The sequence below is a fragment of the Uloborus diversus genome, chromosome 4 (assembly GCF_026930045.1).
Source record: "Uloborus diversus isolate 005 chromosome 4, Udiv.v.3.1, whole genome shotgun sequence".
NCBI lineage: Eukaryota > Metazoa > Arthropoda > Arachnida > Araneae > Uloboridae > Uloborus > Uloborus diversus.
The window spans coordinates 45,550,770-45,565,404 of NC_072734.1; the positions used below are offsets into that span (position 1 = coordinate 45,550,770).

Below are 14,635 nucleotides of genomic sequence, written 5' to 3' on the forward strand. Positions count from 1 at the left end.
ATCATTTTTTGCACATTTGATGGACTAGAGACCCTTCGCTTCTAGAGCACTTGAGCTTTGAGACTTGTGAAGAAGTTTTGATTCTTGTTCTGTGCTTGTCCATCCGGCAAAATTGTAAGTTTCAAGCATATATAACGGTATTAAATTTTGTGCCAAAAAGTTTTTTAATTGTTCTGTTTTTTAACAGCTTTGTTTTGTTTTTGTACTAAAACTAATAATTATTTTATAGAAAATGCCTACATTTACAATTAATACCAATGTCCCTTCGGAAAAAGTACCAAGTGGATTTTTAAAAAGCACTGCAGAATTGGTTGCAGATGTTCTCAAGAAGCCTATTTCGGTAACTAAATTTTAAATTTCTTTGTTTAGATCTTCATCTTGTTTGGATTTTCCCAGGGCCTGATTATCGCACTGTCCCACGCAGAGCCCGATCATTCTGATATTGGACATGGGGCACAGTTCTGATTCAGGGCCCCCTAGTGCCCGACTAAGATTTTTGAAGACACTGGGCATGAAATTCATTTTGTGCCCCCCCCCCCCCTCCTATTCCCGCCTATTCTATATAATGAAGCTATAAAATATTTCGATAATTGTGTATTAACACAACCATGCTAAATTTGGTAGAACCTCATATCACAATGTAGTATTATACATTTAAAAAGTAGAAGAGATATAGTATATGATAATTATATTCGATGCAAGGGTGCCCATATAGGGGGGCAAGTGGGGGCTCAAGTCCCCCCCCCCACCCCGCCTTGGAAATTGGAACTTCCTTGCTTTTAGTAGGGGAGAGGGGGTAGGGCACCTTTGAACACTAAATATTATTTTTAAAAAAAATGTTATGTTTTTAATGTGTATGGCAGCACATTACTATTGTTTCACTGCAGCAAAGTAAGCCAAGTTTGATCATTTTGCATGCATACTATTGTCTGAGCAAGGTATGTGTTTTTTTCTCTCTGAAATCTAAAGTTTTCAAAATAAAATTGTAAGGTTTTTGTTAAAAATCCTGTAATTCTATAATTCTATATGATTTTACAATATTTAAAGATAAGTTTTAGCTTTAACTTTTAGGTTTTGTTTTGTTATTATTCTTGAGCATACTTGAGTAAATTGTTCTAATTCCTAATTCCATATGATGGGGTACCTTTGAACAAATGAAACTTAGAAGAAAAGAGGGCTCTCCTCTGATATGCCCCCCTCTTGGCGAGATTTTAATTTTTCGCTCGATACGAAAATCGCCAATAAGGTGATAACTTGGCAACCCTGGTTTTGCAACTTGAACGCTGGAAAGTAGTTTCTCGAAGTCTGTCTTTTTGCACGTGTCTGTGTGGTAGGAGGTAGGTGCTCATATGTTCCGCTCTTAGGGAGATTTTAAGTTGAATACTCTAAAATAAAGTTTCAATTCAAACTTTATTTTAGAGTATTCTTTTTCTTGTTGTTTTTTAATGTTAATTTAGTTGAATTTTCTGTTTTAATTATGAGTTCGGTTTGTGATGTTGTCCAAATGTATCAATTGAAATTTTTGAATGAATCTTCTTTTTCGTCAGGTCGTCCAACGTTTGGACGTACCGGAGTCCTAAATAGATTTTTTATATTTAAACTAATTGAAAATAAAGAGGTTTTTTTAGAATTTTTAAGGGAAATTGGTTTACTTAAGAATGAAATGTTATGTTCTAGATGTAATTCTGTTATGAAAATTAAAAAAACTAAAAAATGTTCAGATGGGTTAATTTTTTTTGTAGAAAGGTTATTGGGGGTGTTGTTTGTGGAAAAGAAGCAACGATCAGGAGTGGGTATTGGTTTAGTTCTAGCAAGTTGAAAATAGAGGAGATTTTTTTGATAACATATGAGATTTTAATTGGGACCAAAACTGCTGATATTGAAAGTCAATATTTTTTTTCATCACAAACTTTAGCCGATTGGCGAAATTATATTAATGAAGAAATATTAAATTACATTGAATTAAAATCCAAACAAATAGGGGGGGTTGGGAAAGTTATTGAAGTTGATGAATCTAAATTTGGGAAAAGAAAATATAATCGGGGACATGCAGTTGAGGGACAATGGGTTTTTGGGGGGGTTTGAACGGGGTTCGGGGAAAACTTTTTTGGTTGCTGTTGGGGATAGGGGTAGGGAAACTCTATTTTTGGCAATTAAGCAGTGGATACTACCAGGCACGACGGTGCACTCCGATTGTTGGAGGGCATATGATACATTGGGGGAGGAGGGGTATGAGCATTTAACAGTCAACCATAAACTTAATTTTGTAGATCCAGAAACTAAATGTCACACTAACACAATTGAATCCACATGGAGACACGTTAAAAGTACTCTACCAACATATAATAGATTAGGGGATTTTAAATTTTATTTAGCTTATTATTTATACAAAAAAAATTGTGAATACAAAAATGAGGATATGTTTGTAAAGTTTTTGGAAATAATTCGCGAAATTAATTGGGTGGAGTACAAAATACAAGTAAAATAAGGTTGTTTTTTTTGGAATTTTTTTTGTCAAAACAAACATAATTTAAATATTTTTGTAAAGTAATGATAATAAAAAATGGGATAATTTCCCTAAGAGCGGAACATATGTGCACTGCCTCACGTGAGGAAGTAAAAGAAAAGTAAAAAAGGTAAGTGAACATATTTTGAATTATTGTGTTTTTAGTGTGTTTCTGGTAGTTTGTATTTTGGTCTGGTTGGCATTTTTGTAGCACAAAAATGGTGTTAATTTCACATAAAATCTGTGACTTTATTGTATACTGAACGGAGGAGATCTGTGACTTATATCCGACTGTGATGTATATTAAAAGTCGGAGGGATAACGGACCGAGCGGCAGCGAGGTCCTGGCGAGCCCGAGGTCTCATAGTACTTTCGTAATGAGACCGAGGCAGGGGTCTCATTACGAAAGTACTATGAGACCGAGGGCTCGTATCCCGGAGAAACAACGGAAAAAAATTAATGCATTAATTTCATTAAATAATTAATGACATAATTTGAATTTTTCCTGTTGGCGCTAAAAAAGCATCGCTAAGAACGATGTATGACATATGACGTCATACATAGTTTTCTTGGCAACGCTTTTTTGGCGCCAACAGGAAAAAGTCGCCAAGAGGGGGGTATATTAGATTTGTTCCGAAAAATGTCTTTTATAAAAAAAAAAACAATTCTGAAGATATTATTTTGGATACAGATGAAGAGGAAAAAGCTCTTGTTCTAGAAGATTTACATGTCAATTATTTCATTATAGTTCAATTCCAAACTAAACGAACCATTATTCATTACGATGGTCAAATTGAACAGCAATTGCAAGACGAAACTGAATTTAATGTCGGGTTTCATCGCAAAAAGGAAAGCAATAAATTTTACTTTCCAGAAGCATCAGACACCAGCACAGTAGATTTCCAAAATATAATAAAAAAACTGCCACAATCACAGATTTCTGGAGGGACCTTACGTCCTGTTACAACATTTTTCTTTGATGTCAATTTTGATTCATATAAAATTAATTAAATAGTCATAAATTTTTAATTTCAGTTAAATAAAATGCTCTAATTTTATTCTTATTATTTTGTAATTCTTAAAGGTATGTGATTTTTGATAAAATCACTCTATTATTACAATTTGATTTTGTTTGTTCAAAGGTGCCCCATGCTTGTTCAAAGGTGCCCCTACATGGGGCACGTTTGAACAGAAATACTTACAAATTTTAAAGCTTTGTATCATATTTAATTTATCAGTAAAAATTTTGATATTGATTTATATGATAAAGAAATGCATTCTTTTTTATCATAAAATATTTAAACATTAATAATTATAATCTGAATAAGAAATATGTTGATTTTTCAAAAAATTGTTCAAAGGTGCCCCCCTCTCCCCTACTTTTTTTCTTTGCAAAAATGAAGAGACATTTCTTCTCCAGCCATTTATGAATAAATTAATAAAAATATCAAACTTTAATAACTCGAATCTGTACTGAAATCGGTTTCTATGGGGAAAATAACCTGCTAAACCATGGGGAAAATATCTGAGCCCCCCCCCTTAATTTTTGCACAGGGGCACTCATGATTTGATGTGATTAAACTTTGCCCATTGCAGTTATCCGTAAATAATATCAAAGTTATCTATGATATAACTTTTAATAGTAAATACAGACTAAACTTGGAGTGGTTTTAGGATTTGCAGAGAGATCAAGTTTTTAACGGGAATTTTACTCTATACTTAAGACTTTTTCTTTGCCTCAGTATTTGCAAAAATATCAATGATATCAACTCTAGGGTTTTGTGTGAAATCATTATTTATTTTTAATTAGCATGATGAATTAAGGGGATTTTCGGCCCCTCTGAAATCTAAGAGGAGGGGCCTGTGCCCCGCATGTCCCTGCAGTAATCAGGCTCTAGTCCCACAAGGCCGGGGGGGGGGGGGGTACATTACGTAAAGAATCGTGCATAGCATTACAATTAAACAAAAATTACGCAATTTTAAAGCAATAGTCAAAAAATAATGACTTGTTAATTAAAAAATTGTATTCATATTAAAAAAATTGTTTCAGAATTTGTCTTCATTCTGCCAGCAGCGAAACTACCATGTCACAATTAAGAGAGGCCCCAAAGGAGATTCATAAGTGCACATGATAAATCATTTACATATAGTTCTGTGATAGTTAAAGGGGCCCCCAAACCATGTAGATAAACCACTATATTCCATTATATATAGAACCTTCTGGGGGCTTTGGGCCTCATTTTTAGTTAGTCGCAGGGCTGCAAAAATCCCTTTATTTAAAAAAAGACCTCCCTTTAAAAGAGGTGGTCTCTTTTGGCCTTTTTTTTTTTTTGAAAAATGCAGGGTTTTTTTTTTTTTTTTTTTTTTTTTTTTTTTTTTTTTTTTTGAGAAAACCCAGTTTTTTTTTTTTTTTTTTTGACTTTTCTCAATCATGTACTAATTCTTCATAATACAGGGTTCGTACGCTCCGGGAATTCCGGGAAAACCGGGAATTGTCAGGGAAAATAACACTGTCAAAAATGTCAGGGAAAAGTCAGGGAGTTTTCAAATTTTGTCCTCCAAAATTTTTTTTTCCCAAGGAATTAAGTACTATGAGATCTAGTCTTCGTTTTTATTGTGATTTCACGAAAAAAATTGTAAATTTTTATCTAAACCGACGCTGGCACTTAAAAACTGCAATCGAAAAATGAACGTTTTTTTTTTCACAACGAAAAATGCGCCAAAAGAGCGAAGATTTTCTTGCATGGAGTCAGTGAGGGGAACGCATTTCTTTCTACTGCCTTAAGTTTTAGATGGGTTGCCACAACATTCTGTTCGGTTCAGGGTTCGTACGCTCCGGGAAAACTTGGAATTATCAGGGAAAATGACTTAGTCAAAAATGTCAAGGAATTTTCCAAATGTGTCCCCAAAATTTTTCTTTTCCCAATTTTTCCCAGGGAATTTCGTTTTATAAGATCTAATCTTCATTTTTATCGATGTATTTAAAAAAAATTGTAACAATTTTAAAGCAATGAAAAAAGTGGCGACCCAAAAAATCTTCAGCAGCCGCCATTTTTGGCTCTCAGTAGTTCCCAAGGGAAAAAAAAATCAGGTGAACAGCAATTATGCACAAACTCAACAGGAGAGAAGACAATTTACTGCTTCGGAAGCACAACCTGTAGATGGGAGGGTCGATCGGGGAAAATGTTTTTTTTTTTTTGTTGATCGGAAAATCATTTCAGCTACGTGTTAAACGTAGTCGCCATCTTTGGTCATTCACAAGATGGAAGTAGATACGATCCAAAAATGCCTAAGTTTCTAAAAACAAAGCAGAATTGGATGTTTTCTTTAATTGAAAACTGATGAAAACAACAAAAAATGGTCTGCAAATTGTTTTTGTATTATTATTTGAAATAATTTTCTTGAGAAATGAAAAATTTTGTTCTTAAAACTTAATCTTATCCTCACTGCCTCGGACGCAAATGTGATAAAAACTTTTCAATGAATTGTAGTATCATGAAGATTTATTATTTTTTAACTGTCTTCATGCAACAAATTAAAAAAAAGTTATTTCTTATTTTTGGGCATAGCCGCCATATTTGGTCATTCCCAAGATGGAAGTACACAAGCCTTTTTCAAGTGCCTAAGTTCCCGAAAACGGCATTGGATGTTAATTGCAATGCAAACTATTGAAAACAACACAAATTGTGCCCTTTTTTTTCCGGATAATTTGTAATTATTTTCTGGAAAAATGCAAAATTTAATCTTCATAACATTTTTTTTGTTTTAATTGATTTAGACTCTTATGTGCTAAATACTGACTATTTTGCTTTTATTGTAGTTTTTTAAGGATTATTAATTATTTATTACTACTTTATACTACAAATCCAAAAATCTACTTATTATTTTAAATTTTTCACTTTGTCGCCATATTTGATCGTTTGCACAATGGAAGTAGACTTAAACTTCCAGAAACAGAATTGGACGTTTATATCAATGTGTAATATTGAAAATAACATTAAATGTGCAAAAAGTTATGAATTTTTGAAAAATAACTATTACTTTCTGGAAAAGAAAGTTTGAAATTTTAATGTAAGCGTCCTTTAATATGTGAAAAAAAAAAAAAAAAAAAGATTATTGGCATTGGCCTATGTTTGGCGGATGTTGATTTTTGTTACTATGCATTACATGGTATGCCGATTGATGCAACAAGTTAATCATATTTATACTGAAATTTAGCTTTGCATTTTGCTCAATATGTTTCGTGTAACCTACTTATAAGAAAATAAAAAGTATTGTAAACCAAAAGCGGATGCTAGAAGGTTGCTGCAGGACTACAGCAAAATGCTATAATATTACGCGTGACATCAAAGAAACGCTAAAATAAGTTGAAAGTACTCCGTTTTCAACAAATAGTAAACAAATTAAAACAATTTTGAACAAAATGTTGAAAAAAAACTTAAAATTTTGACAGAGAAAACAAACGAAAAAAAAAAACCAAGTTTTTTTTTTTAAATCTAAGGGGAGAAGTTTCAGTTCTTCTGCATCGCTACTTTAAACAATTTTAATTATTCTGAAAATATTACTATTTAAACTTAAATTTTGAATGAAGCGAGTAACCTGGAATTTTCTAAAAAACAACCTGGAAAACCTGGAAAAGTCAGGGAACTTTTTTTAACCAAAAGTGTATGAACCCTGTAATAGTGATCATCTCTAGAGACGTACCAAGTAGTACTTTGGCCGAGTACCGAGTTACCGAGTTCCAACTATGTTTTAAGAAGAACCACCGATACAGACGTGACGAATTTTGAACTCATTACCTCCATGTCCAAATAATAGTTTTTAAAGCAAAATTCCAGCTGACATTTAATTATGCATTATTTAAAAGAGTTTGTTTATGTCAATATTTTTACAAATAAGTTATTTTTTAAATTAAAAATAAGCAGATACATAAAAGGTAGGATTAATCAAGTTAGAATTAAAACAAATTATATCAATCGATACTTCTAGTCCACCAAACGTAAATATTTTTTAAAGCAAATGAAACAATGTTAAAAGCACAAATGTGCAGGAGCACTGACCACACGTGTTTCTGCATTACAAGGAACATCTTTTTCAGAGCATAAAATGTGAGCTAATGAATGTAAAAAAATCTGATTTTTGTCGGATGTCTTTAAATCCATAAGCTCACATCTTGTGCATTGAAAAAAGCATTCCTTGTAATGCCAAAACACGTGTATACAGTGTTCCTGCACATTTATGCTTTAAAACGTTGAAAATGAATTGAAAATTCGTTGAAAAAGAACTGAAAATTTTATCATTACTTTTTTCAATTTTAGAGAATTCACCTTTGTATCAAAAAGTAACATTAAGAAAATTTATGAGCTTCAGCGTAAAGTTTTGATTGCTGAAACGAGATTGCTATATTTAGTCCCCTACTCCCGACTTTGAGAAATCAGTGTATTTCCATACTTGTGGGAGTTGTTTCTAATAATTTTCTCTATAATAATGTGCATTGAGTCTGTACCACACTCCCTATAAAATTTTGTAATGATAGGTTTGGCTGTAAAAATGTTTTTTTTTTTTTTTTTTTTGATGTATCAATTTCAATATGATGAATTTAACATGGGGCTATATCTATCAGTTGTGAAACATGAGTCTTGGGATGAGATGAGAAAACGTGAGGAAATTGGGATCTTGAGATGAAGGTAGGACCATGTCAAATGAAGGGGAAAATAAAAAAATGTTAAAATGATGGACTTTACTGTAAAAATTTATTTTTTTTGATATTATTAATTTCAAGAGGATAAATTTAATATACATTATCTATTTTTGAACTCACCTCAAGTTTCCAAGCCTGGTTTTGTTATTAATGTTACTTTAAAGCTCTTTTCTTTCTTTTTTTTTTTGCATGTTAACACATCCTTCTTGTTTCTTTTTTAATTAACATTTTTTTCAATTTAGTATGTAATTGTTCACATACATCCAGATCAGATGATGTCTTGGGGTGGAACATCTGAACCATGTGCTTTTGCAACTTTAGGAAGTATTGGCAGCTTGGGAAAAAAACAGAATGTTGCCATATCTGAAAGGTTATTCCCTCATATCAAAGAAAATCTTGGGATTAATCCTGACAGGTATTAGTATTTTTTCTTGTTTTCTGCTGTTAGTTATTCTTTATTGAGAATGTTTTAAGCCATGTCGTAGTGAAACCTGAAGAAACTGGGAAAACATAAGGAATTCTCAAAAAAAAAAAAAAAAAACAGGAAAAATCCAGGGTTTGAAAATTTTCTTAAAAAACTGAAAAATGTAGGGAATTTCATTTTTTTTTAAAATTGAAGATGCAAAAATCAATGGCCAAATATAAATTACTGAAATAATAAATTCATGAATTAAATTTTTAAAAATGTAAATTTATTTTAAGTTTTTTTTTTTAAAGTAAATAATAACCGTGTATCATAAAAACCAGTGTTTTTAATGTTTTATTTTACATGCAACTTAAGTTTTATGATTATTTATACAAATGACTGGTACGTTGTATGAGTTTGAATCAGATTACCGGTACATAAATTGTCTTAATGGCAAAGACAAACTAGTATTGTCTTTTGCACATCTTGTGTGACAACCTTTTACGTGATGCTTCGAAAGAAAAGCGTTGTGCTGCCTTTGTAGATTTTGCTTTCCCTAAGACATCAAAAAATGCAACAGTACTCGTCACATACATTTTTCAGAAATAAATCATTCAATGTCTCCTTAGAAAGAGTCGTAAACTTACCAAAAAAATTAAAGTCAATCCTTATTAGCAGGCACAAATATATACAAAATATTCTTCTTGGACATAGTTACACTATTTTCCGATTAATTCAAAATCATCCTCAATGTCCAAAAGCTAAACAAACAGCCCACAGTGCAGAAAATAAAGAATTCAGTCTCGGTGTTGTTAATAGACAATAACACTCCGCTTTACGGATTTTTGGTGGTGTTTTTCGAATGAAGGGATCAAGTGTTTGGTTATTTTGTATGTTTTCAGGCAAGCTGAACAACAGCATTTCTTTTTCCTTCAACTTTCTTGCCGAACATGCTCTACACTTGTCGCGAATCGGCATTAATGACCAACGTTGAGAATACTCTTAGTGTTGATTTCATTTAAAATGTATCCCCTGGTGGTTATAAATTGCTAATCATTTTCATTTGCTTGGAACCAAGGTTCACAAATTTAACCATTATAGTTAATCTTTGAAGAAATTTCATCATTCATTCTATTCATTCAGAAATCTATTCATTCAGACCGAATTCATAACTATACAAAAATTCGTTCAAGTAGAAAAGATCAATTTTATGGTTAAAAACATAAACTTAAACCTCTTTGGATATTTTTTTTAGTTCCAAAAACCAGCCTATATGAATTCCTGAGCATCAATTTACCTCTGTGCCAAATTTGGAAGAAATCCGATTAAAACTGGAGATTTATATAAGGAACATACACACACTACTGTCTGATCTCGAAAGCCGCGACTAGCACCGTTGAACGGTTCTATTTTAAAAAGGGGTGACAGCTTGTTGAAGAGAATGCACCATGGTAGCATTTCTGCTAAAAAAAAAAAAAAAAAAAAAAAGCCTTAACTCGAACCAACATTTCTATTAAACGAATCCAGCGGAAAACAAAAAAAACAAAAAAAAAATCCCCCTCACATTCGTTATCTTTCTTATCAATATCTCCCCTATTTTGATAAAATCAGATGCGACCTGACGCATGCGCAAATTTGAGGAAGGTTGCGGTTTAAAATGTCAAACAGTACATACATCCATTTTTTTATATATATATAGATAAATGGTCAAGTACTTATGAAATAAAAAATTTTGCATTGATCTTCCATAACAATAAATAATTAAAAACACTCAAACAGTGCTTTACATATTAATTAATAACATGTAAAACTGTAGCAAGGAACTTTATTTTATTTTTACCAACTATTCATCAAGTTCATGGACGCTCACTCTGACTGTCCAAAATAATTTTCGTTTTCGCTTCCATTGCTGAAATCATCTTCAGAATGTCTTACGCTCAACTCATTATCATTGTCAGTTGAATAATCATCATCACTGAATGTCGGTACTATTATTAGCTGTCTCAGTAAAATCATCAATATCTGTAATAGAAAACAATTAATAAAAAAAAAAAAAAAGGAATTTTATTAAAAGCCAATTCTGGTTGGAAAAAAAAATTGATTACCTGAGGCAGCAGGCTGTGCTTCAATGTATCATATTTTATTGTTTGTGGTGATTGTACTTGGCTTTTAATAAACATTATCCCCTTTTCGTTTTAAAATTGTGACTATAAGAATTTGTCATGTATTTTATGCATAAGAATGAAAAAAAAAAATTGCAGTCGAAAAAAACAGGTTTTTTTTTTTTTTTGAAAAACTCGTATGTGGTTTCAGACAAAGAGCTGAAAATTTGGCTAAATTATTTTTATTCGACACCAAAATGATCCCCCAAGTGCAAGTTGAAAAAGCCGTTAGGGCAGATTTAACATAGAAACCCGGCTACGGCCTTAGTGGCAACCAAAAGCTTGCCGATGTATCGCCAAGTGTTTGCTAAATTTACTACACCACTGGAGCTTGCATTGAAATTAACAATGATTCCCCCGCAAAAAAGGCGTAAAAGACCCCCTTTTGGAACGTCGAATGCAACCAAAAAAGGCAACTAAACCCCATCAGAAGTCTACGTACCAAATTTCAACTTTCTAGGACATACCGTTTTTGAGTTATGCAACATACAGAAGAAAATACAGATGTCGCGAGAAAACTTATTGTAATTAATTGAGGGATCGTCAAAATGGATGTTTCAGGTGTTTATATGTTCTTAGGCATATATCCACATGTGTTCAGATCGAAAAAAATTCAATATTCATTCGGGGGTGAGCAAAATGGAAATTAAGGCCGATTTCTGAGTGAAAATTTTTCCGCCAATACTTTGTAAAAGGAATCAAAAGGTAAGCTCAAAGGAAATTTTGAAAGGAAGTCTGTGGCGGACCTGCGTCCAGCAGACCCCATAGCACCTACAAGCTTTGAAGTTTGGTACGAAATTACTTTGAGCCCCAATGGTTTGCACCTGGGGTTTTGTTTTTTAAAATTTGAATTTTTTTTTGTAATTAACTTTTTAAGTCCAAATTTCACGTAAATTGCCTATTAAAGGTGTGAAAATTACTTGCACGTATTATTGGGTTGTTCGGAAAGTCATTTCGTTTTTTTTTGGTGAACATGAAAGGACAGTTTTCGTATAATGAATAAATATTTTATTAAATTATATATTGGCTATTCTGGTCCAACACCTTTTGCCATCTTTCTGGCAGTAACATAATTCCCCTCTCATAAAAGTTTTGGTCCTTGCTGGCAAAAAACTGGTTCAGGTGGTTTTTGACATCTTCATTTGAGGTAAAGGTTTTGCCATCCAAAAAATTTTGCAGGGACCGGAACAAATAGTAGTCGGAAGGCGCCAGATCTGGAGAATATGGTGGATGTTGCAGTACGTCCCATTCAAGCTGTAAAAGTTTTTGGCGAGTGACCAAACTTGTGTGAGGTCTCGCATTATCCTGGTGGAACACTACACCCTTCCTGTTGATTAATTCGGGCCTCTTCTCTTTAAGTGAATCATTCAATTTATCCAGCTGATGACAATAGACTTCTGAATTAATCGTTGTATTGTCCGGCAAAAGCTCAAAAAAAAAAACGATTCCTTTGACATCCCACCAAACGGAGAGCATCACCTTTTTTTGGTGAATGTTGGCTTTTGACAAGCTTTGAGTCGGTTCTTCTTTTCTGCTGCATGACCTCTTGCGTTTAACATTGTTGTATACAACCCATTTTTCGTCCCCAGTAATAATCCGCTTCAAAAATGGATCATTTTCTTGACGTTTGAGGAGCGAATCACAGGCGTCAACGCGACGACACAAATTTCGCTCCGTAAGGACATGGGGCAACCCACACATCGAGCTTCGAGGTTAAGCCCATCCCTTTCAAATGGCCATAAACAGTCGAATTCGACAAATTTAATCTCTCACCGATCTCTCGTGTGGTTATTTGCCGATTTGCATCAACTAATGCCTTTATCGCATCTTTGTCAGCTTCGACCGGGCCTTCCAGAACGTGGTGCATCTTCGACATCAAAATTGCCGGATCGAAATTTTGCAAACCAGTTCTGGCACTGGCGTACTGTTAACACGCCTTCTCCATACACATCCGTCAATTTTTTTCTCGCTTGGACAGCATTTTTACCTTTTCTGAAGTAAAAAAGTAAAATATGATGAAAATGCTGCTTATTGCTCTCCATATTTAAAAGGGCACCAACCAAAAACTATTGCGTAGAATTAATAGAACTTTTTCACACACAAGCCTTGCAATATCAGCTCTCAAGACATATAATGGTTATGCGGCTTAAGTGTGAAGTTGGTTTCGAAAAAACTTAATTAAGTCCTCTGACGGGAAAAAACGAAATTACTTTCCGAACAACCCAATAATATTATATATTGTTGGAAAGGGTGGAATTTTCCGTGTTCAACGGCATTTGTTTCGATGCTCTAACTTAATTACGGTTGGAGTTATTTGCGTTTTTTGCTCGAATTTTTTTAGGCTCAGCTGAAATTTAGGCACTACTTTCTTCATTAAATCCATCAGTAAAAAGTGAAGGAATTGTCCTGCTGTGTGTGTTTTTTTTTTTTTTTTGACACCACTGAAAAGAGTGGCTTTTTTTACTCCAGATCTAACTCGACCTATGGTCGAAAAACTAAGCTTCTATATCCAAAGGAAAAAAAAATTACAAGCGGTTAAAAATAAAGTTCGAATAATCTCATTTTCATTAAAATTATTGATGTTTTATTTGGCGTTGCCATAGTTAAGTCTTTTAGATTAGCTTGTTTCTTCTTTCTTATTCACAAACTTTGAGGGTTTTGATTTTAATGGAAGATCTTAAGCTCAACAAAATTCAATCTCTGAGCTAAAGAGCAAAATATATTACTAGAGACCACGAATATGAAAGAACTTTTTAAACGTACAAAACTGCATTTTTACATTGCTCAGGAGCCCCTTAGCTCTTGCTCTGCAAGTTGGTACAATTATTTTGAAACCCGGGGAAGGGGTGCTTTTTGTTTCAAAGGAAACTCATAATGCATTTTTAATCTGTTTCTTTCTAATTGACAGTTTAATTCTTTGCGAATCAAATAAGATTGCAAAGCAATTTTCCGGGGTTGGTGAGCGTCAGCGAGCAGGGGCAGAGCCCCCTAGTGTAGGAAAAAAATTTGAAAATGGAAATCAATATTGAAAATTGAAAGGGTTGTGCATCAAGTTTATGCTATAGACAATACATGCATGATCTCTATTTTTTGAAGTGTAGTATCTAACTTGGAAAAGTGATGTTAAAAATTTGTATGAAATCAAAAAATTCCAAAGTAATTTATTCATTATTTAACTTATCAGTGAATGCTTTTTTCTTTTCTTTCTTTAAAAAAAAAAAAAATGAATCATGAATTGATTTGAGCCATTTGCCTTTACAGGATGTACATCAATTTTGTGGATTATGAACGAGCTAATGTTGGTTATTCTGGAACCACTTTTGCTGAACTGTAATTTCAAGAGAGAGAGAGAAAATTGATTGTTATTTGATTTCATTCCTTAATAAAGAAGATTATTGAACTGTAATAATATAATAATTTTTTTTGCATTCCAGTCAACATTTTTCTAGTTAATTCAAAAGAAAAATGACCAATACAAGAGAGACATTTAATGTTTTCATTCAATTAAAATCTAGAAGTGCATTTAAAATATTGTGATTAAGAAATGTAAAGCTGTAGATGCAGTTTTGACACTTTTTCTAATGCATCAATTGTGAAATAAAATGTAATTTGAAAATAACTAGTATGTGTTTGTGTTCCGAAATACTGTTTCAAACTTTTATAATCTGTATGAAAAACAAAAGATTTTGAAATAGTAAAACCACACAAATTTGATATTGGCACCCTTAAAGGGGGGCGGGGTGTAAATAAATATTTTAACTGTGCATGCACCAGTTTTCACAATCACATGTTAGGATAATTTATGATCAAATTAAAAGTAATTTATTACATTCTTGGAACTGATGATAAATTGATTAATT

At 32.8% G+C, this 14,635-nt stretch overlaps 1 protein-coding gene across 1 annotated transcript; it reads left to right on the top strand.

Annotated features, from left to right (window-relative positions):
• Positions 1–25: 25 nt before the first annotated feature.
• Positions 26–14,382, top strand: LOC129220440 (macrophage migration inhibitory factor-like). Its single transcript, XM_054854861.1, has 4 exons — positions 26–114; positions 230–340; positions 8,450–8,622; positions 14,037–14,382. The coding sequence occupies exons 2-4, from the start codon at positions 233–235 to the stop codon at positions 14,107–14,109; spliced, it is 354 nt and encodes a 117-aa protein (XP_054710836.1). The 5' UTR covers positions 26–114; positions 230–232; the 3' UTR covers positions 14,110–14,382.
• The last annotated feature ends 253 nt before the right edge of the window (positions 14,383–14,635 follow it).

Coding starts and splice junctions, on each gene's coding strand:
- LOC129220440 (XM_054854861.1), top strand. CDS start 233: ATGCCTACATTTACAATTAATACCAATGTCCCTTCGGAAAAAGTACCA. Junction 341..8,449: donor TTCTCAAGAAGCCTATTTCG/GTAACTAAATTT, acceptor TTTTCAATTTAG/TATGTAATTGTTCACATACA. Junction 8,623..14,036: donor CTTGGGATTAATCCTGACAG/GTATTAGTATTT, acceptor TTGCCTTTACAG/GATGTACATCAATTTTGTGG.